Here is a 27260-nt window from a genome sequence, read left to right as displayed (position 1 = left end):
CCCCTCCAAATCTTCCCCATCACCCCTCCCCTCCAAATCTTCCCCATCACCCATCCCTTTCAAATCTCCCCCCTTGCCCCCTCCCTCCTAAACTACCCCCTCACCCCTCCCCGCCAAGACGCCCCTCGCCCCTCCCCTCCTAGACTCCTGCCTCACCCCTCCCCTCCAAATCTCCCCCATATCCCATCCCTTTCAAATCCCTCCCCTTGTCCCTTCCCTCCCAAACTCCCCCCTCACCCCTCCCCTTCAAATCTCCCCACCCTCATTGCTTCTCAATTTCCCCCCTCTCCCTCCCCCTCCTCAAAGCGTCCTCCCCGCTTCTTCCCCCTTCAAACTCTCACCTCCATCTCCCCCAACCTTCTGCCTCGCTCTTCCCCCTCCTCAAATAACACCTCATTGTGGCTCACCCAATCACCATCAAACCTTTTGTCCGCCCCATCCTTCCCTTTCTCCGAGCTATTCTGAAATCTCTGACACACCTTCAACAGCTCTCCCTACCTCTTCCACCTCTTCCACATCTTACCCTACCCCTCCTCCCCCCTGTTCTGTATCTGATGCTCCCCCTTCCTCTTCATTAACGGTATGGACCTCAAACATCCGGGGCCTTCGTTCAAACTTAACTGATCTCTCCATACAGGTTGCTTCTGTCAAACCAGACGTGATCTGCTTAACAGAAACTTTCCTCCTTTATGATGTCTCTGATTCCATAGTATCTCTCCCGGGCTACTCCCTCCTCCGGTATGATAGACCTGAGCCTCGTCCTGGAGGCGGGGTTGCTATCTTTATCAAAAACTCTCTTCCTCACTCGCCCTGCACTGCCCTCTCTCCACCTCACCCCCAGGAATACCTCTGGCTACGGCTTCCCCTTCGCTCCCACCTCTTGTTCATATGTGTGTTGTACCGTCCACCAAACAGTGATGACTCCATCTACATCTCGCTGTCTGATGATATGGACCAACTTCTATCTACTCATCCCAACTCTCTCTTCCTCATATGTGGTGATTACCTTCGCAAAAGCGGAAGGTTATGTTTTGATCGCTGTGTATTTATTTGTATGTCTGTGTGTGTGTATGTTAATCGCATAACTCAAAAAGTATTCAACCGAATTGCATGAAATTTGGTGGGATGATTGGTTATTATACGGGACACATTTGATTAGATTTTGGGAAACAGATTTGCTCAAATTCTGACTATTTTTAACTCGATCGTATTTCACTCAAAGTTATGAGCGACTGAAGAAGAAGATGTCCATCCAGGACGTCATCACTATAACGCGATCTCCCGCGATCATTTCAACCTCAAAAAAAATTATAATTGCAGATTTGTCAAGAGATGAGGCATATTAACAGACGAATGAAACAGATTTGCTCAAATTCTGATTTTTAAAAATCGATCGCATTTCACATAAAGTTTGAGGTACTAAAGAAGAAGAAGATTCGTTTAGCTTCTCAGATAAAATAAATAATTCTGTCTGCAATTTCAGGTTAATTACCTTCGCAAAAGCGGAAGGTTATGTTTTGATCGCTGTGTATTTATTACCTTCGCAAAAGCGGAAGGTTATGTTTTGATCGCTGTGTATTTATTTGTATGTCTGTGTGTGTGTGTATGTTATTCGCATAACTCAAAAAGTATTCAACCGATTCGCATGAAATTTGGTGGGATGATAGGTTATTATCCGGGAACCATTTGATTAGATTTTGGAATCGATCGGGTCAAAGGTCAAGGTCAAGGTCATGAAAAGGTCAAAATCGTCTTTTTACCATAGCGCGGTCAATTTGTGTCCAATTTGTATGAAACTAATGCCAAAATGTTCAGAATTCAATGCCCAATCTTGTGATATGCGACATGACACTCTGATTTGTATGTCTGTGTGTGTGTGTGTGTGTATGTTATTCGCATAACTCAAAAAGTATTCAACCGAATTGCATGAAATTTGGTGGGATGATTGGTTATTATACGGGACACATTTGATTAGATTTTGGGAGCAATCGGGTCAAAGGTCAGGGGGGTCACGACCTTGCAAAATGTGCGTTTTTTGTCATAACTCGGTCAATTCTTATCCGATTTGCATGAAATCAGCACCAAACTGTTCACTGTTCTGTTCCCTACACTCCCATGCCAAGTACAGAACAGTAGCTGCGGCGAAGGTATGCGCTCTACCGAGTGCCCGTTCTAGTTTCAACTGTCATCATGCCAGTTGGCTGGGTGTGGGTACCTCTCTCACCAGCCATGGCTCCTCAGCAAAGGACTTCTGCGACTCACTGGGACTGACACAATCTGTCAATTTCCCGACCCGGATCTCAGTCAACGGAACATCTTCTCTTCTGGACTTGGTTATGACTAACTTCCCTGAAAATGTCTGCTGCTCTTCTTCTGCTCCGATCGGATCATCTGATCATGTCCTTGTTAAAGTGGACATCTCTCTGACCATCCTCAGGGAGCCTGCTCAGCGTCGACGAGTCTGGCATTTCACTCAGGCCAACTGGCACGGTCTTCAAGCAGCCATCAATCATCTGGACTGGTCTCCCATCTCTACCACCTCTGACATCAACTCATCCTGGGAATTCTTCCAAAGTAAATTGCTCTCTCTCATGCACAGATTTATCCCATCTCGTCTTCAGTTGTCATACCCTTCCTCCCGTCCATGGTACACGGAATCTTGTGGTGAGGCTGTTGCCCAGAAACAACTTGCCTTCGTCTCCTGGAAAGCAAATCCAACGGAAGGAAATCTCATTTCCTTTCACAAAGCCCGAAACAAGTGTGTGTCCACCATCAGGAGAGCCAGGAAACAATATCTCTCCGTTCTCAAGACCGAACTCTCTTATCTGTCTCCCTCTTCCAAATCCTGGTGGCGTCTGGTCAAATCCGTTTCTGGTGTTTGTTCCCCCTCCATCCCCTCCCTTACCTCAAACGGCTACACAGCTGACTCCGCACGTGAAAAAGCTGAATGCCTCAACTCTGTGTTTGCCTCTAAATCTTGTGTCCCAAACCCATCCCTCTCTGTACCCACCATACCCAGTTGTACCCTGCTGCTTCTGGACTCCGTGTCCTTTCCTCCTGACAAGGTGGAAAAGTTTGTCAACCCTCGACTCTGATTCTGCAACTGGACCCGACGGCATCAGCCCACGGGTCCTAAAATCCTGCTCTGCTGCTCTATCTCACCCTCTCTCTGTTCTCTTCACCCTCTCTTTGCTCAAGGTCAACTGCCATCTGCTTGGAAATCAGCCAACATCACCGCTTTGCACAAAAAAGGTGCAAAAACAGATCCTAGCAACTACAGACCAATCAGCCTTCTCCCAATTATCAGCAAAGTCATGGAATCCATCATTGCTTCTGATATGAAATCTTTCCTCTTCTCCAATGGCTTGATCTCTGATCATCAATTTGGTTTCAGACCAGGTCACTCTACTCTGGACATGCTGCTTCTGCTGTCTCAACAATGGATGGAGGTCCTCAATGCCAAACAGGAAATTAGAGCTGTCTCCCTCGACATATCACGTGCCTTCGACACGGTCTGGCACCCCGCTCTGCTCACCAAACTCTCCTCCTTTGGTATCCATGGAAATCTCCACGCATGGCTGGCGGACTTCCTCTCTAGTCGTCGTCAACGTGTGGCCGTGAATGGGTTTCTCTCATCTCCTCTTCCTGTTCAGGCTGGAGTTCCCCAAGGCAGTGTTCTGGGCCCCGTGCTTTTTCTGGTCTTCATCAATGATCTCTCTGACTCTCTCGAAAATCCTCTCTATCTCTTTGCTGATGACTCCACTCTCTGCCGCTCCATTCCTCTTCCCTCAGATCGGCAGTCTGCTGCCTCCTCACTCTCTGAAGACCTGGACAAAATCACAGACTGGTCAAACAAGTGGAACATGTCTTTCAATCCTGACAAATCTCACACTCTTACTATGTCTCTCCGAAAAGATCGACTGGACAACCCTCCCATCTACTTTCTCAACAATCCTCTCCAAGAAGTTCTGTCGCTCAAGATTTTGGGTCTCACTATCTGCCATGATCTTTCTTGGGAAAACCACATTTCCAAGCTGGCCTCCAAAGCCAGTCGCCGACTGGGCATCCTCCGTCGTGCGAAGTCCTTCCTCGGCACACCTGAGCTCCTCACCACATACAAGGCTTTCATCCGCAGCTCAATGGAATACTGTTCTCCCCTATGGGCCGGTGCTCCTGCCTCACACCTCGCTCGGCTTCACGCTGTTGAAACCAAAGCTTTCAGAATTATTGGAATCTCCCGCGATGAAGCTATCTCTGAGGGCCTTTCACTCACTCACCGCAGGCAGGTAGGTGGTCTTTCTGTCTTCTACCGACTCCTCTCCGGCCTTGCACCCCCAGCTCTCTCTGTGCTCTGTCCCCCAAATATTCCTACAGGTCGCACAAGATCTGCCAGCAACCCTCTGATGGTTAAACTGCCGAAATCTCGGCTCTCCGCTCACCTTCACTCTTTCATTCCTCTTTTCTCCCGCCTCTGGAACAAACTCCCTCACTCCCTTCAATCCCACTCCTCCCTCCAGGTCTTTAAAACAGCTGTTCACCACCATCTCTTATCTTCCCCCATCCAAAACCTTGATCTTTTCTACCCCCGCTAATTCACCCCAGATCCACCTTGTTTGAAATTCCAACTTCTTTCCTGGAAGTCCTGGCAGTGTCCATATGTTTTATACCTCTCCCACTGCCCCCCTTCCCACGCCCCCCCCCCAAAGCCCTCACCCTCTCTCAGATCTCTCGATGTCTCCATGTCTCTCGGTCCCTGCTCTCAAATGTTGTGTTTGTATCCTTCCCCCTCTCTCCCCATCTTGTCTACCGCTCCCTATGTTATGTTTTATGTGTCGGTTTGTCTTTCTGTGTGATTAATGTTCGCTCTTTCACGAGCCTCGATCTTGTATAAAAAAACAAAAACACAAAAAAAAAAAAACATTTATCACACAAAAAAAATCAGACACACAAAACATATACTAACGGTAGAGGTAGACAAGATGGGGAGAGAAGGGGAAGCACCCAAACACAACATTGGAGAGCAGGGACATCGGGAGATCTGTGGGAGGGCTTGTGGGGAGGAGGCATGGGAAGGGGGGGGGGGGGAGGGGTGGGAGAAGTATTAAACACAAGGACACTGCAAGGACTGCCAGAAGGAAGTTGGTATTTCAAAAAAGTGAATCTGGGGTGAAATTAGCGGGGGTAGAAAAGATCAAGGTTTTGGATGGGGGAAGATAAGAGATGGTGGTGAACAGCTGTTTTAAAGACTTGGAGGGAGGGGTGGGATTGAAGAGAGTGAGGGAGTTTGTTCCAGAGGCGGGAGAAAAGAGGAATGAAGGAGTGAAGGTGAGCAGAGAGTCTTGATTTTGGCAGTTTAACCATAAGAGGGTTGCAGGCAGATCTTGTGCGACCTGCAGGAATATTTGGGGGACAGAGCCCAGAGAGAGCTGGGGGAGCAAGGCCGGAGAGGAGTCGGTAGAAGACGGAAAGACCACCAACCTGCTTGCGGTGAGAGTGAAAGGTCCTCGGAGATAGCGTCATCGCGGGAGATTCCAATGATTCTGAATGCTTTGGTTTCAACAGCGTGAAGCCGAGCAAGGTATGAGGCAGGAGCACCAGCCCAGAGGGGAGAACAGCGACACTACCATTTTACCATTGTCATAAACAGCTACACGACCGGTCAAAAGTTTTAGAACACCTCAATTTTTCCAGTTTTTATTGAAATTTACGCAGTTTAATGTCCAGTGAATAACCTGAAATGGTACAAAGGTAAGCAGTAAACTGCTAGAGGTTAAAAAAAAAGTTTAGGTTAGCAAAAACGGGGAAATAATGTAAATTGCACAGTTATGTTGTAAAAAAAAAAGGCCTTCTTCAGAGAATAAGTAATGGGTTAACAACTTACAGCTGTTCTGCAGCAATGTAAGTAAATTAAGTCTTGAAAGTTGATGCAAACAATTCCTACAGGTGTCCCAACCTCTGCTGATTACTTGATTACAAACCCCCTGTCTGCATAAAAGCAGTATTGGAACAGACTGTTATTACACGCTCTGAAGCATTATTTGGACAATATTGCACTGCAGGAAGTAGTATATTGGAAACTGGAGGAAACTGACAGAAAGAGGTCTGGCAGACCCAAAGCCACAACATAATCAGAAGACAAGTTTCTGAGAGTCAACAGCTTGCGTGATAGGCGGCTCACAGGACAACAGCTTCAAGCACAGCTTAACACTGGTCGAAGTAAGCAAGTCTCAGTTTCAACTGTGAAGAGAAGACTTCGAGCTGCAGGTTTGACAGGTCGAGTGGCAGTAAGAAAGCGCTAAGATGGTAAAATCAGAAAAAGAGGCTTGCCTGGGCCATGAAGCACCGCCAGTGGACTACTGAAGACTGGAAGAAGGTCTTATGGACCGATGAATCAAAATTTGAAATCTTTGGTTCATAATGCTGGATTTTTGTATGCCATCGAGTAGACGAAAGGATGGTTCCTCAGTGTGTGACACCAACTGTCAAACATGGAGGAGGAAGCGTGATGGTCTGGGGCTCTTTTGCTGGATCTAGTCAGCGACTTGCAGAGAGTGACTGGCACCCTGAACCAAAAGGGCTACCACAGCATTTTGCAGCGCCATGCAATACCCTCTGTTATATGCCTCGTTGGTCAGGGGTTCATCCTACAGCAAGATAATGACCCTAAACACACCTCCAGGCTGTGTCAAAACTACCTTCGAGGAAAAGAACAAGACGGTTCGGCTTCAAATCATGGAATGACCAGCACAGTCTCCAGACTTAAAACCCTATCGAGCTGGTTTGGGATGAACTGGACAGAAGGGTGAAAGCAAAGCAACCTACAAGTGCAACACATTTATGGGAACTTCTGCAAGTGTTGGGAAGAACTTCCCGAACAATATTTGATTTCCATTGTAGAAAGAATGCCACGAGTGTGTTCGGCGGTTATATCTGCAAAAGGTGGCTACTTTGCCGAGTCAAAAATTTAAATTAAATTTTGTTAAACAAAATGATTCTATGATTTCTTTTTTATCTCTAATTGTTTATTTGTTCTATGCTTAATTTCAGAGTACATTGAGACATTAAACTGTGTAAATTTCAATAAAAACTGGAAAAATTGAGGCGTTCGAAAACTTTCGACCGCTAGTGTATACCTACACCCAGTCATTATAATGACTTCAGTATAATTATAGGCTATGTCAGTCTGTGGGTGCTTCTTGGATTACAAGGTGTTCATTGTAATACTGACCTCCATACTGTTTTAACAGTTGCCATGGAAACAATCAATACTTGTTTGTTGATCAGCTTTCGATCAGGAGACAATAAGCCTTATTTTTATTTTAAAAGTACAAGCAGTCACGTGTTGAAAAAAATCGAAATATCGTGCTCCACGCACAGAAAAACGAAATACGAAATATCGCCCCGTGCTCGAAAAAACAAAATATCACAGACCCGCACTCGGAAAAACAAAATATCATGCCCCGTAATGCAAAAAACAAAATATCGTGGCCCGCGCTCGAAAAAACGAAATATCGCGCCCCACGCAAAAAAACCCCGAAATATCGCGCCCCACGACACGGAAAAACGAAAATCACACCCCTTAATTCATTCATTTTCATTCATTCATTCATTAATTTTAATGCTAAAAACGAAAGATTATGCCCCGTGCTCGAAAAAACGAAATATTTTAATTTTGGTTAACCGCACCATTTTTGTGTATTATTATATAGAAGAAGAAAAGTGAATCCAAAGAATGGCAAAGATAATAAATAAACTTCTCCCGTTTTAACACATTTTGATGTAATTTTTTCCATATTTCAACTTAACATGACCTTTGACCCTAATTGTTGCTCTCGACCATATTTTATTTTTTGCTTGAAGCGAGCTGATAAATGCCCTCAGGAAACATGTAATTGAACATTTGCATCAGTCATTTAGTCCTCCAAATAACTTTTATGAATTATTAATTGATTTTAGAAGATTTTTGGAGGTGGTTAAAATGGAAACAAGAAAGAGCAATCAGAGATTGCAGACCCGTGTTTGTGAGGTATATTGTGTGGGGTGTTTTTGTACATTTTCATTATTTTGTACAACCCCATTTTCATTATACATACAAGACACATGACATCCTCCTTAAATATATATAATAACCACCTTTAGAGGCCATTTTTCCCCGCAAAGCGGGGGTTGGCCTTTTTTGGGAACCGTGGTTGTTGTTGTTTTTCGGTCCCCTTTTTGAAGCAATGTTTTACGGCCGGATGCCCTTCCTGACGTCAACCCTTTTTGCTGCCTTTAACGACAAACAGGGAATTACCAGTGAACTGGTACTCAATTAGCCGACCTCGGAAGGATGACAGGCTGTCAACCCCCCTGGCGTTAATTCAGCGATCGACCGGGATTCGAACCCAGGATCCTTGGATCCTAAGCCGGCACCCTAGCCACTAGCCCAACACCCTCCTTATAAAACTGAATTCAGTATTGTATTGTAAATACAGTTGGACCCCGCTATTCGCGGTTGATAAAATGCGACATGATTCTCTTTTCGCGGAAAAATCTGGTTAAGCACTTTTAATAAACTGCAAGCGTATTCCTTCCATTAATTGGAAATGGTACCTGGTGTTGTCATTTTTCTTTTAATTTGTAAGCATTTTTTTATGAAACTGTAATCGTATGCATTTGCGGTCAAAAAAAATTTTAAACTTAAAAATTTTTCCTCCATGAATCAGGAACTGCTGAGAACCAATAACGTATGCCCCTTTTCCCCATTGAAACAATGCCACGGCATACTGTACATTCACAGGAGTTTCATCGACCTTCACGGATTATCATCGACGTTACTCGGGATTTGCCTCGCCATTCGCGGATTTTGCCTCTATTCGCGGTTTGGTCCTCGCTATTCGCGGATTTTTGTGACTTGGGAACCTATCCCCCATTTTTCCATTGAAACAATGTCCCGCAATCCACTAGACCTGTCTCAATCACTTTTCATTTCCTGCATCTGTGCCAAGCTAAGATGGTAAACAAATACAATAAATGCTTGTAATTAACCTGGTGTTGGCTTAGCGGTTAGGGTGCTGGCTTGGGATCCGAGGACCCTGGGTTCGAATCCCGATCGATCGCTGAATTAACGCCAGGGGGGTTGACTCAGCCTGTTATCCTTCCGAGGTCGGCAAATTGAGTACCAGCTTGCTGGGATGAATGATCACGGTGTGTACCCCGATTTAGAATAGGTACACCGTATCCCTGCGCATCGTAATTGGCGACCAAGGGTTGGCGTCAGGAAGGGCATCCGGCCATAAAAACATTGCTTCAAACAGGGAACCATGATTGTCATGGGGCCCGCCAGGCTAACCCCCACTCCAGCGGGGAAAATGGCCTTAAAACGATCATTCATTCATTCAATTAACCATACTGTAGTTAAGAGTTGTGCTTGTACCATATTATCAAGATCTTTATTTAGCTCTAAGTATCTTTAAATTAACTTCTTTTTTGTCACAACTGAGTAAAACTATCACCCCATACTTAAAATGACTGGCCACTTGGATAAAGATTCAACACAATGCACTCTTTTATTCCATCAGATCGTCAAGAAGGTGAACAGCGTGGAAACAGGTTGGGCACTCGGAGCTGCATTAAGACATCTTCAGGCACTGGACCTGCTCACCTGAACCTAACCACATCGGCCATGCTGCATCCTTTCCATCCATAAAGTAGTTTTCACTGTTCTCCATTCACTTGAAGCTTTATAAAACATTCGACTCTCTATTCACCTGAAGCTTAATAAAACTACACTCTCTCCATTCACCTGAAGCTTTATAAAACTGCACTCGACTTTGCAGGTACATAAATATATATATATACAACTTCAACTTGCATCAACAATGGTGCAATTTGCCTTGTAAATCGAGTTCTGATTGCTGGTCTCAAATAATTAGTTAAAATGGCTTAAATATTGTTTCTTTGCAGGATTTGATACATCCATAGTTTGGTAGTTTCGACTGCCTGACTTGTGACAAGCACATCGTACTTAGTTTTACATGAAAAGCACCCAAATTGATGTGAAATGTCGAAGACATTCCAACACTCAACGTTTACAATTAGCATTTTCCCAGCCTACTATTACTACTCCTACTTCTACTATTAAGAAACTCCAATACACTACATTAATACAATTTAACTATGTATCAGGGAAACTTTGAACCAAGAAAATGAATGTTACACAGCATGTACATCCTGAAAAGTTTACACGAATAAACATGGCGTCATGCCAAAAGACACGAGCACGAAAGGTAAAATGTTTATTATTCAAATGACATCTTTAAAATGCAATAGGAAATTAAGCGGTATGAAAATGCAGAACTCGAAAATGTGGTACGAGTGAAAAACAAAACCAAAACTGCCTTATGATGCAAGTGTTTAACCCAAACCACAACCTTCAGTAATCACTACAAACTAACGCACTTTCAATCCCAGATAATCAAAATGTTGTTCTGCAAACACTTTCAATTCCTGCTTTAATTGCAATTTATTAAATGAGGAAACCAAGTTGATAATGAACAAGGTGGGAGGGCATTTACAAAAAGGCATCACACCATTCCTTGAGGCAATTGTAACAATCTTTGCAGTACTTCTTGTTTGCACCGCACGAATCGTTCAACCATTCCTCAAACAGCTCCTTATCCTTCTTCAGTACGAGGTACTGACCGAGGACAACATATGCCTGAAAGCACGATACACCATGTTTAGGTACAACTTAGTAACACAGTAAATATAGTAACAATATCCTCGCACCGTAAATACATAAAATGACTCGAGTGAACACTTGTCAGGACAACTTTTAGTATGAAAAAGAAAAACAAGCAATTGTAAGCGAGAAATAAACCGGGAAGGGGAATTAAATTAATAATTAAAGGGGTTAAGAACACCTTAATTACCCCAAGCAGTCTTGAGAAAAAGGGCGTAGTGGGATCTGCGAGCGGCAAATTTGATTGGCCGTGATGACGTAAAATGCTGTAATATTTTGTCAAAGTCCTGCTAAACGGAAGGGGTTTGAAAGGGTCATAAAGACGATTTGTGTTCAAGTATATTCAACCAAAATATATTCAAATTCAGTTGAAAGAAAGGAAAGATTTTGAAAAGGTTGCAGAAAACAAATTTCAGAAGTTTACCGCCGTTAATGCAGAGTCTTTTACACCACCATATTTAACACGTTACGTTAGTTCTTGCTGCCTGTTGTTTGCGTCCTTTATGAAGTCGCTAAAAACAGTAAGTTTCCTCTTTGGAATGATTTTCACGTTTGTTTGACTGCCAGATAGACAGACAGAGGATAAAACATTATCTCACTCTGCGTGCATGCGCAATCCGGACAAATTCTGACCCAATGTACTGGTAAACTACAACTACAGGTTCGTGGTGAAAATATAACATTCAATTTAAATCGTGTTGTTCGTCAATCATAAAATGACACTTGTAGACAGAAAAAATGCACCAATTATTTAATTCCAGGTTTCGCTTCACACGTGCAGAGCAAGAAACCATCTCAACTGGAAACACCAACACTGCTTGGTACTTCTGCTCCAAATTTAGTTGCAATTAAACTATTGTATTTATTACACGATCATCCAAAATGAAAGACTGACTCAAAAGTCCATCACTTTTATTCATTAGATATAGGAAGCATCGAATCCAATCCACTGTCATTATCATCAGAAAGTTGGGAAAGCCATCTGAGGACTGGACATTTCAAAAGATACTGGACCAGATTGTATCCTTGCAATTGTCCTGAAGATGTGCTTGCCAGAATTGTCCCCTATTCTCTTAAAACTACAACCTATACCTGTCCAAGTCGGTTTACCACCTTGCTGGAATTTGGCTTCAGTTGTACCTGCATTTAACGGCTCTGGAGAAAAATCTTATGCATTCAACTATAGACCAATCAGACTTCTTCTCATTATGAGCATTGTATTTGAATACCTTATCAATAAGCATCTAACGACTCTCCGGGAAAACCACAATCTTCTAACTGACGCTCAATATGGATTCCGTCATTTCCGGTCGACTGGTGATGCCATTTCCCTCATAAATGAACATGTGAACCAGGCCAAACTTGTAGCCCTTGACATCTCCAAGGCTTTTGAGAAAGCTGGGCATAAGGGTCTCATTCACAAGCTAAAGTTGTATGTATGGTATGTCTGGGCCTTTCCTTGCAATAATCTCAGACTTTCTCACAGACCACCAAATGTTTGTTGGGCATGAGGGTCAATCTTCTGCAGCCAATAACAATAATAGAGGTGTCACTTAAGGCCCTGTTTTATGGCCTTTGTTCCTTTTTTACATAAATGGCCTGTCCGACAACATTTCATCTCGGCTAGCCATTTATGTTGATAACTCAACCCTATATACTACTTATTCTGGCTTCCTGCCTGCATAACTCCACCTTCAAGCCAGCGTCAATCTAAATTGGGACCTTGAGAATGTCAGTAACTGGGAAAAAGACTGGTTCACCAGCATCAATCAAAAGCAGACCCACCTGCTATCCATGTCCAGGTCAAGATCCCCTTCTTTTCATAACCTGGTAATTGGCCAAACACCATTACAAATGGATGGTATTCAGACTACTTGGACATGCTGCTTCTGCTGTCTCAACAATGGATGGAGGCTTCCGCTTCCGGTTCCCCGGGTGAGGTTGTGTGTCGTCAGAGCTCGTCCACGTCGATCAAAGTTGTTGTTTTTTTTTCTTATCAAAGTCAAGTATTTTGTTTTGCTGTGTATGTGCTTACTGTGTTTCTGGTTCGATCGTGTTTTACATTTCGTGCAAAATTGTGTTTTAGTCAGTCAGTTTGGTCATACGTGTTTGGGGCCTGGTTAGCGTCAAGGCCTGCCCAGTCGCCTCTTATGGTCTTTTGTTATTCACATTCGATCTCTCTCTGGATTTTCTTTTGCACCCACTACTTTCCCCCTAACCTCTTACCCTTTGTGTGATGTCTTAAATACAAAAAATAAATAAATAAGAATTACCTTCGCGGTCTCCCCGCCCACATGTTAAACCGACGGTTTTCCTTTAAAATGTTTAACTCCCCCCCCCCCCTCCCCCCTGCCATGTTGTATTCATCTGTATATTATAACTCGGTTTTTTTATTCCTGTTCAAAAGGCTGCAATAATTTTGCTCATTAAATCTTTCCATTACAAAAAAAAATTCAATCTCGCACAGTTCTTCCTTTCTTCATTCTCCAAACCCACTTTCATTCCACCCCTCCTCAAACATTCTCAAACGGATCTCTGATTTGAATATCTCAAGAAACCCATTCTGTAATAAATGTTAGATTTTCTTGAATCATTCAAAACTTTCAAATCTACCCCCCCTCTCACCCCCCCCCCCCCCCCACCTTTCAAAACTCATCCCCTACCATTTTTCTCCAATTCTCCCCTCACCCCTCCTCCACAAAGCTGCCTCTTAACTCTTCAACAAAGCTGCCTCTCTCCGCTTCCAACTTATACTTCCACCTCGCTCTGCCACCCCCCAAACAACTGCTCACTGTGCCTCGTCACATCACCATCAAACCTTTCGTCCTCCTCATCCTTCCCCTTTTCAGAGCTCTCCTGCAATCTCCAACACACTGTCAACAGCTCTCCCTACCTCCCCGTCTCCCCCCCCCCCCCTCGTCCCCCTCTCCTCCCTACCCCTTCCCTCCCTTATCCTGTATCCGATGCTCCCCCTCCCTCTTAACGGTATGGACCTCAAACATCCGGGGCCTTTGATCAAACCTGACTGATCTCTCCACACAGGTTGCTTCAGACAAACCAGACTTAATCTTCTCAACAGATTGTCAATCTGATTCCTTAATTTCTCTTCCTGGTTACTCCCTCCTCCGGTATGATAGACCTGAGCCGCGTCCTGGTGGTGGGGTTGCTATCTTTATCAAAAACTCTCTTCCTCACTCTCCCTGCACTGCCCTCTCTCCACCACACCCCCAGGAGTACCTTTGGCTACGGCTTCCTCTCCGCTCCCACCTTTTGTTCATATGTGTGTTGTGCCGTCCACCAAACAGTGATGACTCCATTTACATCTCGCTGTCTGACAACATGGACCAACTTCCATTCACTCATCCCAACTCTCTCTTCCTCATATGTGGCGACTTCAACGGTCATCATGCCAGCTGGCTGGATATGGGTACCTCTCTCACCAGCCATGGTACCTCAGCAAAGGACTTCTGTGACTCATTGGGACTGACACTATCTGTCAATTGCCCGACCCGGATCTCAGTCAACGGTACATAATCTCTTTTAGACTTGGTTATGACTAACTTCCCTACAAATGTCTGCTGCTCTTCTTCTGCTCCAATCTGTTCATCTGATCATTTCCTTGTTAAAGTGGACATCTCTCTGGCCATTCTCAGAGAGCCTCCTCAGCGTCGAGTCTGGCATTTCACCCAAGCCGACTGGCACGGTTTTCAAGCAGCCATCAATCATCTGGACTGGTCTCCCATCTCTACTGCCTCTGACATCAACTCATCCTGGGAATTCTTCCAAAGTAAATTGCTTTCTCTCATGCACAGATTTATCCCATCATGACTTCAGTTGTTACCCCCTTCCTCCCGTCGATGGTACACTGAATCTTGTGGTGAGGCAGTTGCCCTGAAACAAATTGCCGCCGCCTCACGGAAGGCAATCTCAGTTCCTTCCACAAAGCTCGGAACAAGCGTGTGTCCCCTCAGGAGACCCAGGAAACAATATCTCAAGACTGAACTCTCAAACCTGTCTCCCTCCTCCAAATCCTGGTGGCATCTGGTCAAATCTGTTTCTGGTGTTTTTTTCCCCTTCCATCCCCTCCCTTACCTCAAATCGCTACACAGCCGACTCCGCACGTGAAAAAGCTGAATGCCTCAACTCTGTTTGCCTCCAAATCTTGTGACCCAAACCCATCTATCTGTGTACCCACCATACCCAGTAAACCCAGCTGCTCCTGGACTCTGTGTCCTTCTCTCCTAACAAGGTGGACAAGTTTCTGTCAAACCTCGACTCTAATTCTGCAACTGGACAAGACAGCATGAGCCCAGGGGTCCTGAAATCCTGCTCTGCCAATCTATCTCACCCTCTCTGCTCTCTTCACCCTCTCTTTTGCTCAAGGTCATCTGCCATAATCTTGGAAATCAGCAAACATTAGCGTTTTACACAAAAAAGGTGCAAAAGCAGCTCCTTGCAACGACAGACCAATCAGCTTGCTCCCAATCATCAGCAAAGTCATGGCATCCATCATTGCTTCCGATATCAAATCCTTCCTCTTCTCCAATGGCTTGATCTTGGATCACCATTTTGGATTCAGACCAGGTCACTCCACCCTGGACATGCTGCTTCTGCTGTCTCAACAATGGATAGAGGTCCTCAGCACCAAAAAGGATATCAGAGCCGTCTCCCTTGACAAATCACGTGCCTTCGATACCGTCTGGCACCCCGCCCTGCTCACCAAACTCTCCTTTTATGGTATCCATGGAAACCTCCACGCATGGCTTGTGGACTTCCTCTATGGTCAAAGTCAAAGTGTGGCCCTGAATGGATTTCTCTCATCTCCCCTTCCTGTTGAGGCTGGAGTTCCCCAAGGCATTGTTCTGGGTCCTGCGCATTTTTTGGTCTTCATCAATGATCTCTCCGACTCTCCAGAAAATCTCTAACTATTTGCTGATGACTCCACTCTCTGCCGCTCCATACCTCAACCCTCAGATCAGCAGGCAGCAGCCTCTTCACTTTCTGCAGACCTGGACAAAATCACAAACTGGTAAAACAAGTGGAACATGCCTTTCAATCCTGACAAATCTCACCCTCTGACTTTGTCTCTCCGAAAAGACCGTCTGGACAACCCTCATATTAACTTTCTCAACAATCCTCTCGAAGAAGTTCTGTCACTCAAGCTTTTGGGCCTCAAAATCTGCCATTATCTTTCCTGGGAAAACCACATTTCCAAGCTAGCCTCCAAAACCAGTCGCCATCTGGGCATCCTCCGTCGTGCGGAGTCCTTCCTTGGCACCTCTGAAGTCCTCACCACACACAAAGCTTTCATCCGCAGCTTAATGGAACACTGCTTTCCCCTCTGGACTGGTGCTCCTGCCTCACACCGAAGTTGGCTTCACGCTTTAACATCCAAAGCTTTTAGAATCATTGGTATCTCCCGCAATGAAGCTGATTCTGAGGGCCTTTCACTCACTCACCGCAGGCAGGTTGGTCGTCTTTCTGTCTTCTACAGACATCTCCAGCCTGGCTAACTCCCCTAGCTTTGTCTGTGCTCTGCCCGCCCACCCCTCACCCCAAAAAAATTCTGCAGGACGCACAACTGCCAGCAAACCTCTTCTGGTGAAACTACTAAAATCAGGACTCTCTGCTCACTTTCACTCTTTCATTCCTCTTTTCTCCCAACTCTGGAACAAACTCCCACACTCTCTCCAATCCCACTCCTCCCTCCAGGTTTGTAAAACAGCTGTTCACCACAATCTCTTATCTTGTCTCATTCAAAACCTTGATCTTTTCTATCCCCGCTGATCCACCCCAAACCCACCTCCAAATTCCCGGTTTTCTTTCCTGAAAGCCCCTGTGGTGTCCATCTTGTTTATCCCGTGTTTCCTGCCCCACCCCCTTCCTTTATTATATGTTCTATGTATTCGCTCTTACATGAGCCGAGACTGAGTAGAAAAATAGGGGGGGGGGGGGGGGGGGGAAAAAAAAAAAAAAAAACCTGCCCAGGACAGTTGACTTGATGAGAGCCAACTCTTCTTTTTTTTTAAAGCATTTTTTTTTCTTTGATCCAATATGGCTGCCAGACCATGTGACTGATGACATCATAAGTTTACATTCTCCAAAATATTGTTGCATAGATTACGCTCAATAAATTTCAAACTGACTGGATTAAGCGTTGATCTTCTCGAATTATGACGTCACAATGAAGGCACTGATGACGTCGTCGTTAACATTCCACAAGTCTCGTCAACAACAATGAGCCACATTTCAATTTTTTCCATGGAGCGGTTTCTAAGATAGAGGTTCAACGTTTCTCAGTTTTTCCAAGATGGCGCCCGTACCACGTGACCCATGATCATAATTATTACTGAAAAATTACACACGAGTAGAAGCATTCTATGGTGAAAATTGTGTTAATCGGACCAACGGTGCCGAGAAAATGAATTTTTAAAATGCAGGCACGTACGTACATACGCCATACATACGTACGTGACCGATGGCTTGACCCCACTTTTCGCTTCGCGAGTGCAGGGCAATAACTCGATGGCATCTGTCTTCTTGGTCTGGACATCACATCTTACCTTGGTTGGGATACAGCAAGTACATTTCTGGCATTGCCAAAAGAGCCTCACAGCGACTTGCCTGCTTGTATTGGGCTCGCTTATACTTCCCTCCCGAGGCTTCGTTTCACCTGTACAAGACCACCACACGTCCAGTCATGGAATACTGTAGTCACATCTGGCCGGATGCTCAGACTCATCTTCTGTCACTTGACTGAATGTAACGACGAGTTGTTAACCTGGTAGGCCATGATCTGGCATCACCTCTGGAACCTCTCTCGGTTCTACACGATGTGGCCTCTCTGTCTCCTCTACAAGTATTATAATGGAAGATTCCCAAAGGACCTTTCACTACTTGTCCCTCCTTTACATACTTCCAAACGCTCCACACATTTGACAGCCTCTGCACACCCCCACACTGTTTCGAAGGTCAACACAGAACGATATTCCCCCATTTTTCCCCTATAAACTTCCAAACTCTGGAACTTCTCTACCTGCATCCTGTTTCCCAGCAATATACAACCTTTCCCAGTTCAAGAGAGATGTGAATAGGTAGCTCCTTACCCAGCAATTCCCCTTCACACAATTTTCTTTTTTGTAGCCTCCTCGCCTTTGTGGCTTTAAGAGCCATGTGATTGGCAAACTCCCCATAAAAAAAAGATTTACCTTGTCAAAGCCCAAAGTGCTGAGACGTTTTCCGAGCGTTTCACCAATCCCCGCCAATGCAGTCACCTCCTTTTCACCCATTGGCTCAGCCACAAAATCACGGTGCTTCTGTGAAGTAGTCATTGTGCTGATTGTCTGCAACTGGTATTACAAGAGATGCGAGACAGATAAGTACCGTAAAGTCTTTAATTATTAATTAATCAGGATATTATGATCAATATTCCAGCATTTACTAAAATAAAAATACAGTGCAGGCAATTTACAATTAATTCCAACATTTCCTAAAAGCTAAACTTTAATGTATCATTATCTTTAATGTATCATTATCTTTAATGTATCATTATCTTTAATGTATCATTAGAATAATTGGAATTTCCCATGATGAAGTGAACTCCGAGGGCCTTTCACTCACTCACCAAGCAGGTTGGTGGTCTTTCTGTCTTCTACCGACTCCTCTCTGGCCTTGCTCCCCCAGCTCTCTCTGTGCTCTGTCCCCCAAATATTCCTACAGGTCGCACAAGATCTGCCTGCAATGCTCTTATGGTTAAACTGCCAAAATCAACTCTCTACTCACCTTCACTCTTTCATTCCTCTTTTCTCCCACCTCTGGAACAAACTACCTCACTCTCTTCAATCCCACTCCTCCCTCCAGGTCTTTAAAATAGCTGTTCACCACCATCTCTTATCTTCCCTCATCCAAAACCTTGATCTTTTCTACCCCCGTTAATTGACCACAGATCCACTTTTTTGAAATACCGACTTATTGCCTGGAGGTCCTAGCAGTGTCCATGTGTTTTATACCTCTCTCTCCCACCCCCCTGCCCATGCCTCCACTCCCCAAGCCCTCAACCTCCCACAGATCTCCCGATGTCTTTGATCTCCATCTTGTTCTCCTGCTCCCTTTATCATATGTTATGTGTCAGTTTCTTTTTTTTATTGATCAATGTTAGCTCTTACATGAGCCTCGATCTTGTATACAAAAAAAAGAAAAAAAAAAGATGCCTCCACTTGGAAGGTGGCAAGCAACTCTGTGTGTGTGTGTGTGTGTGTGTGTGTGTGTGTGTGTGTGTGTGTGTGTGTGTGTGTGTGTGTGTGTGTATAGATATGTGTGTGTATATATATATATAATATATATACCATATTTTCCAGTGTATTAACCGCACCTTTTTATCGGCAAGTTCGGGGTGAGTTTACCACAACAGATGTAGCAAAAAAAAACAAACAAAAAAAAAACATTTGTATATCAACTCGAAGCTCGTGTGAGAACTAACACATAATAATCCCGCTTCCTTTATTATATTATATGAAGGGAATGTCCCTTCTTTTCTATAGTTTGCCACATGGCGCATACCATATGAAGGAGCCTTTTCTATGCCCCTGGAATTTTTCCCAAGAATGTCGTTCATTTTTTATGAACACTACAAGTGGCCATCACAACGACGGATGAAAAAATACATGGAGACATCACATTCATCAATGAAATTACACTAATTAAAAACCAACCTATTTCCCAGAGTCTGTATGGGGGTCCTGCCTGACACTGTGAACAATCTCTCCCATTGCTCGTCATGAAATACAGGATCAATCCAATCCTGGACAAAGACATATTTTTGCCGCCATTACTTTTGTGCCTTTTTCATTCTTCCGGCACACAACTTCATTCTATATTGATTACTGCCGTAGTCGAATTTTGTTTCAAAAGCCATTAATTAGACGATGTATATTCGTCGATGTATATTCCAAGTTTCAGCTAGTTTCAATGTATAGTTCTTGAGCTATAAGCACCAACACATTTTGGACGGACGGACGGACTGACAGACACCAACGTGAATTTGAAGAATTTTAAAATAAAACTCAAGAATGCAGAAACGGACGTTGCTGAAATTTGGAACATATTACCTCAATGTACAAAGCATTTACTTCTGAAATTTGCAGCAGATTTTGTCCAATAGAAGCCAAGAAACGAGTTTTCAGTTCCCATGTTAAAGTTTCATTAAATGTGATGTTGTTAAACTCGAGCGAGACATGGGTAATGAACGTAGAGCAGCAACGAAGGCTGGAAAGGGTGGAAATGTGAATGGTTCGGTGGATGTGTGGAGTATCGTTGAGAGCGAGGAAGACAAATTAATTGCAAAAGATGATGGGAATAGAGCCTGTGATGGATGCTGTGAAGAGGAACAGGTTAAGATGGTTTGGTCATGTGTTGAGGAAGGATGAACGTGACTGGTTGAGAAGAGTGATGGAAATGAATGTGGAAGGAAGTAGAGGACCAGGAAGACCGAGAAAGACTTGGCTAAAGGTGGTGGAAGAAGAAATGCGGGCAAGGGGGTTAACAAGGAGAGATGCAGAAAATAGGGCAAAATGGAGAAGATAGTCATGGGGACCCCAAGGCTAACCCCTGCTCTAGCAGGGAAAATTGGCCTTAAAATGCATGTTGTTGTTGTTATGTTAAAGTTTCATCCAGAGAAACGATCCCTTCTATAAAGGGAGGGGAGCTTTGCACCTCCTTTTGAAACTGTATATAAAAAGGCGAAATGTCCGTTTGTTTGTGAACCTACTCCTCTGAGCTCCCAAGGATAATCGGCACAAAACTTTATCGGACAACATCTTTTACCACCCTGCACCTAAATGGGGGTTTTAAAACAGTTATTTTCTCACAATTCATAACATAAAACCATCCGAGCCGCCCCCTGTCACTATGATCTCCGAGGGTCGATCCACATATACAAATCTTTATAAAAAGCCCAATTTTTATCGTATTTCAACACGGATATCAATATAATTAGTTTGATTGTGAGCTCCGATCATCAAATATGGTATCATATGTCAGAAACAACTCGTAATTAAGACGTTACCATGATTGGTGAGTTCGGGAAAGAAGGAGTCACATGACCTCTCAAATGTGCTAATTATTGAAAAACCGAAAATAGTACAAACAACCTATACATAGATTTAAAGGTAATTTTACTGCTCATTTAACATCACACTCAAGGGTGAAAAATAGTTTGTACAAAAAAAGGACCCACGTGACACCAACTACAAACCGCCACTGGCTAACAGGTGAACCTCCAATGATTACCTGATCCTCACATCAAGGTAAGTTGTTGTTTTGCTTTGTTTGGGATCATACTGCTTTGAACTCCCAAGGTTAATCACAACAAAACTTTCTACCGTCAGATTTTTAACCACGATATACCTGAAAATAAGTTTTATACAATACCATTTGGCCCGATATTATCGTGTTGCACTCCCGAGTTAATTTCTTTACTGCACCTTCACTACTTTACACACTTAGTTTAGACCCTTTATACCCCTTTATTAACCTTTGACCCTTTACACCCCTTAGAACATCTTTAGACTCCTTTACACCCCTTAAAGCTTCCTACAGGTCGCACAAGATCTGCCTGTAACAACCCTCTTATGGTTAAACTGCCAAAATCAAGACTTTCTGCTCACCTTCACTCCTTCATTCCTCTTTTCTCCCGCCTCTGGAACAAACTCCCGCACTCTTCAATCCCACTTCACCCTCCAGGTCTTTAAAACAGCTGTTCACCACCATCTCTTATCCTCCCCCATCCAAAACCTTGATCTTTTCTACCCCCGCTAATTTCGGTTCCCTTGTGTTTTATACTTCTCCCACCCCCCTCCCCCCCTTCCCACGCCTCCTGCCCCCAAGCCCTCTCCCTCCCACACTTCTCCCTGCTCTCAAATGTTGTGGTTGTGTGCTTCCCCTTCTCTCCCCATCTTGTCTTCCGCTCCCTCTTTTTGTATATTTTGTTTGTCTGGTTGATTTGTTTGTGAAATAAATGTTAGCTCTTTCACGAGCCTCGATTCAGTATACAAAAGCCCTTAGACTCCGTTCGCCCCTTTAGACAATTTACATCCCTTAGACCCCTTTGACCATTTAGACCCCTAACACTCCTTAGACCCTTTTAAACCCAAGACCTTAACACCCTTGACACTTTCATACCCATTTCGACCCTTTTGAGACATATACACCTTTTGACACTTTGCAGACCTATTGACTTTTTAAGACACTTTGGCCAATTTAAGACCATTTGGACACTTTTGACCGCTTTTGGTCTATCGTCCTGAAACACCTTCAGAGCCCTTTTGGCCGTTTTAAGATCCTTGCTTCTTTAAACACTTTAGACCTATTTATGACCCGAAAAAAAACAAACAAAAAAAAAACTTTGGATCCCTGAGATAATTGGAAAGCATTTCCTCCCAAAATTTGGTTTTGCCGACCTTTTCTGTGCACTATTCGCGTCGCATCACAAGTTGCGATGATGAATATAAACTGATATCTCAATGTGAAACTGATGTTGAACCGTGAAAATGAAACTACTGATCTAGGGATCATCGAATGGGAAACCAGAATGAAATGCTTTGGGGAATATAGAGAGAGGGGAAAGGTCGGAGCTGAAGAAACAATGTGGAGAGGAATAGGTGCCTGGAGGTGGCCGGTTGGTATGGAGAGAACTTTGGTGATCTTCCGTCAGGCTGTAGGCCCAAAACATACGTAAACCAGTTTCCCAGCTGAGCTTTGATAAGATCACCCTCACTCCTGAACAGTACTTCGGAAGTACAACAAGCATGGATTGGAAATCTTAGCTGAGAGAATAGAACGAGGTTGTCGAGTTTACCAGCTGCACCCATTGCGACATTAGCTCACTGAATATTTACACTGAATTCCCATTTCTATCAATACACACTCCAAAAGAAATTGCTCATTTCAGGTATGCACCCACCTCCCCCTTCCTCCCTCCCACCATGTACCTTTGCTCATATACGCACGCACGCACACACCCCTCGACACCGTCCACGTACCTCGACATACCGTCCACGTACCTCGACATACCGTCCACGTACCTCGACATACCGTCCACGTACCTCGACATACCGTCCACGTACCTCGACATACCGTCCACGTACCTCGACATACCGTCCACGTACCTCGACATACCGTCCACGTACCTCGACATACCGTCCACGTACCTCGACATACCGTCCACGTACCTCGACATACCGTCCACGTACCTCGACATACCGTCCACGTACCTCGACATACCGTCCACGTACCTCGACATACCGTCCACGTACCTCGACATACCGTCCACGTACCTCGACATACCGTCCACATCTCGACATACCGTCCACATCTCGACATACCGTCCACATCTCGACATACCGTCCACATCTCGCCATACCGTCCACATCTCGCCATACCGTCCACATCTCGACATACCGTCCACATCTCGACATACCGTCCACATCTCGACATACCGTCCACATCTCGACATACCGTCCACATCTCTCGACATACCGTCCACATCTCTCGACATACCGTCCACATCTCTCGACATACCGTCCACATCTCTCGACATACCGTCCACATCTCTCGACATACCGTCCACATCTCTCGACATACCGTCCACATCTCTCGACATACCGTCCACATCTCTCGACATACCGTCCACATCTCTCGACATACCGTCCACATCTCTCGACACCGTCCACATCTCGACACCGTCCACATCTCGACATCGTCCACATCTCGACATCGTCCACATCTCGACATCGTCCACATCCCTCGCCACCGTCCACATCCCTCGCCACCGTCCACATCTCGCCACCGTCCACATCTCGCCACCGTCCACATCTCGCCACCGTCCACATCCCTCGCCACCGTCCACATCCCTCGCCACCGTCCACATCCCTCGCCACCGTCCACATCCCTCGCCACCGTCCACATCCCTCGCCACCGTCCACATCTCGCCACCGTCCACATCTCGCCACCGTCCACATCTCGACACCGTCCACATCCCTCGCCACCGTCCACATCCCTCGCCACCGTCCACATCCCTCGCCACCGTCCACATCCCTCGCCACCGTCCACATCCCTCGCCACCGTCCACATCCCTCGCCACCGTCCACATCCCTCGCCACCGTCCACATCCCTCGCCACCGTCCACATCCCTCGCCACCGTCCACATCCCTCGCCACCGTCCACATCCCTCGCCACCGTCCACATCCCTCGACATCGTCCACATCTCGCCACCGTCCACATCTCGCCACCGTCCACATCTCGCCACCGTCCACATCTCGCCACCGTCCACATACCTCGCCACCGTCCACATCTCGCCACCGTCCACATCCCTCGACACCGTCCACATCCCTCGACACCGTCCACATCCCTCGACACCGTCCACATCCCTCGACACCGTCCACATCCCTCGACACCGTCCACATCCCTCGACACCGTCCACATCCCTCGACACCGTCCGTATCTCGACATCGTTTGTCCCTCGGCCGTCGTATTCGTCGCAGAGAAATGCCATTGTGATTGTTCAAACTCTCTCGCTTCGTCCACCGATTCATGTTATGAATTCACTCCATAGATATACAAACATAAAACCTGCAATCTATCTCAAAACAATCCTTATTGAATTATAGCGAACAACTTACCCTGACAGGAAAAATAAAACCACTCGCTTGTGAAGAGAACTAATGGCATCAGAGGATGAACTCACGTTTCAGGAAATACTTCATCACTTCTCTTCGATGTAATTTTTAGTGTGGTTCCTTTTCGTTCTCCTTTTTAACTGTATTTGTCTTTATTTATAAATTAACTCCATTACTTGGAACATAATAAAAATAGCTAAACCTTTCGACTTGGAGTCGTGCTGGACCCTATTGCTGACTCTACCGCCATGGCTTTCATATATCGGTCAAGTCAATAATAATGTGTCCCTGAACTGCAGACAAAGGGACAACGCAGTCACTTCGAGGAAACGTTTCACATGACATCTAGACTGCAGGCCGAATGACTGAATTGTTTCCTTTTGTGACCCACCTACTTGAATTTTTTTACACTAGGGCATGCCCGTACTATATCTATATCTAAAATTATATCCCCCCCCTCTATTTACATGAAATGGTTTGGTCCAAAGCGAACGGCTTGCGAGTGGTGACAATCCCCCCCCTCTATTTACATGCAATGGTTTGGTCCAAAGCGAACGGCTTCCGGAGTTTGGTAAAGCAATCGCCATCGCGTGCACAAACGCGCAGGAAAGCGAATGAATCGCAAATTCGGTTTTATTAGTTTTAAAACATAGTTTAACGCCAACATAGTTTGCAAACGTGAAATAAATGAATACGCTCTCAAATGTGCCATCCGAGGCAGAGTGTGTCCTCCACGTTCGGCACACGCGATCGTTCGCTGCTCTCTGATTGGTTGAATCGTTTTTTGGACATAGCTCGGTAAGTAATTGTCCGATTAATATGAAACCTTGAAAAGGCACATCCTCGGGTCCCCAGCAATATACCTGGCAAGTTTCAAGTATATCGGACCGGTAGTTGTCGAGAAACAGCGGTCACAGACAAACAAACAAACGTACAGACAGACAGACAGAGATTACTGGAATTATAGATAGATGAAGGTACAGTAGTTTAAGTTGCACATTAATTCGTTATACTATTTTTTTTTTTGACGTTAAAAAATATTGAAAATCAAGTCTTGTCTATATGTGGAGAACTGTGTATACGTATATTGCAATATCAATATTGTACTAAAAATGTGTCCTGATGTAAAAAAAATCCATGCAATTTACAAAAAGAAAGAAATGTTTTTCGGGAGGGACAAACAGACAGTTAACAATCAAAGGACATCTAATAACTCAGGTGAGATTCGGGGAAGGTGAAGGCGAACAAATTGATGTCATTTGGACACGAAAATTAAGGCGAAAAGGTAATCAACAACCTTTGTCACCTTGCAACAAAATGGCCTTTAATTCCTTTTATATGTGTTTTATTTAGCTATGACTTATAATTTTATGAATTGTATGACAATTGTATTCAAATTTGTTTGATTGACATTGAATTGTGTATTCTGCTTAATTTTGATGAATTTGCCAATTTGCAAAATAACAAAAAGACCGAAAGTGTGGTTAATTTTGTTATCATGAGTTGATCATGTTTATTCAATCATTCACTCTTGCCATTGAGCAAACGATTATAACAAGCTAAAGGATCAAGTGATCCTTTACTTGATCAATTAACAAGGTCAATTAACAAGGCAATACAAATTGACTTTTGTGTCTAGTTCTGTGAATCTTTACTCATTTCCTCCTTATGATCTATGGTCATATCTTTCATAATCTGTCCTGATAAATTGCAAATAGAATGCTTAACTTATCAAAAATAAGATGAATTGTAAATATAATGTTTAACTTATCAAGAATAAGATGAATTGTAAATAGAATGCTTAACTTATCAAAAATAAGATAAATTGTAAATAGAATGCTTAACTTATCAAAAATAAGATAAATTGTAAATATAATGCTTAACTTATCAAGAATAAGATAAATTGTAAATAGAATGCTTAATTTATCAAGAATAAGATAAATTGTAAATATAATGCTTAACTTATCAAAAATAAGATAAATTGTAAATAGAATGCTTAACTTATCAAAAATAAGATAAATTGTAAATATAATGCTTAACTTATCAAGAATAAGATAAATTGTAAATATAATGCTTAACTTATCAAAAATAAGATAAATTGTAAATAGAATGCTTAACTTATCAAAAATAAGATAAATTGTAAATATAATGCTTAACTTATCAAGAATAAGATAAATTGTAAATAGAATGCTTAATTTATCAAGAATAAGATAAATTGTAAATAGAATGCTTAACTTATCAAGAATAAGATAAATTGTAAATAGAATGCTTAATTTATCAAAAATAAGATAAATTGTAAATAGAATGCTTAACTTATCAAAAATAAGATAAATTGTAAATATAATGCTTAACTTATCAAGAATAAGATAAATTGTAAATAGAATGCTTAATTTATCAAGAATAAGATGAATTGTAAATATAATGCTTAACTTATCAAGAATAAGATGAATTGTAAATAGAATGCTTAATTTATCAAGAATAAGATAAATTGTAAATATAATGCTTAACATATCAAAAATAAGATAAATTGTAAATAGAATGCTTAACTTATCAAAAATAAGATAAATTGTAAATATAATGCTTAACTTATCAAGAATAAGATAAATTGTAAATATAATGCTTAACTTATCAAAAATAAGATAAATTGTAAATAGAATGCTTAACTTATCAAAAATAAGATAAATTGTAAATATAATGCTTAACTTATCAAGAATAAGATAAATTGTAAATAGAATGCTTAATTTATCAAGAATAAGATAAATTGTAAATAGAATGCTTAACTTATCAAGAATAAGATGAATTGTAAATAGAATGCTTAATTTATCAAAAATAAGATAAATTGTAAATAGAATGCTTAACTTATC

The 27260-nt window shown here is 43.4% G+C and overlaps 2 protein-coding genes across 5 annotated transcripts in view; one reads left to right on the top strand and one right to left on the bottom strand.

Moving 5' to 3' along the window:
* The window catches only part of LOC137436353 (ectonucleoside triphosphate diphosphohydrolase 6), a 98093-nt gene extending 87834 nt beyond the window's left edge, over positions 1–10259 (top strand). For both annotated transcript variants that reach the window (XM_068130055.2, XM_068130056.2), the window contains exon 13: positions 9561–10259. In XM_068130055.2, the coding sequence (XP_067986156.1) occupies positions 9561–9647 (87 nt within the window). In that variant the 3' untranslated portion in view covers positions 9648–10259. The remainder of the gene's footprint in view (positions 1–9560) is intronic.
* A 5-nt stretch (positions 10260–10264) lies between these two features.
* BANF1 (barrier to autointegration nuclear assembly factor 1) overlaps positions 10265–27260 on the bottom strand; it is a 32007-nt gene continuing 15011 nt past the window's right edge. Inside the window, exons 1-3 of one of the 3 annotated variants that reach the window (XM_068130058.2) lie at positions 24465–24542; positions 17932–18072; positions 10265–10699 (exon numbers count right to left, since the gene is read on the bottom strand). In XM_068130058.2, coding sequence (XP_067986159.1) covers positions 10553–10699; positions 17932–18054 — 270 coding nt within the window. In that variant the 5' untranslated portion in view covers positions 18055–18072; positions 24465–24542 and the 3' untranslated portion in view covers positions 10265–10552. Of the gene's footprint in view, positions 10700–17931; positions 18073–24399; positions 24543–27260 lie in introns of those variants that run through there. The other 2 variants (XM_068130057.2, XM_068130059.1) reach the window with 2 other exon arrangements.

Source organism: Myxine glutinosa, chromosome 11 (assembly GCF_964187855.1).
Source record: "Myxine glutinosa chromosome 11, kmMyxGlut1.1, whole genome shotgun sequence".
Taxonomy (NCBI): domain Eukaryota; kingdom Metazoa; phylum Chordata; class Myxini; order Myxiniformes; family Myxinidae; genus Myxine; species Myxine glutinosa.
This window is presented reverse-complemented; position numbering and strand designations above follow the sequence as displayed.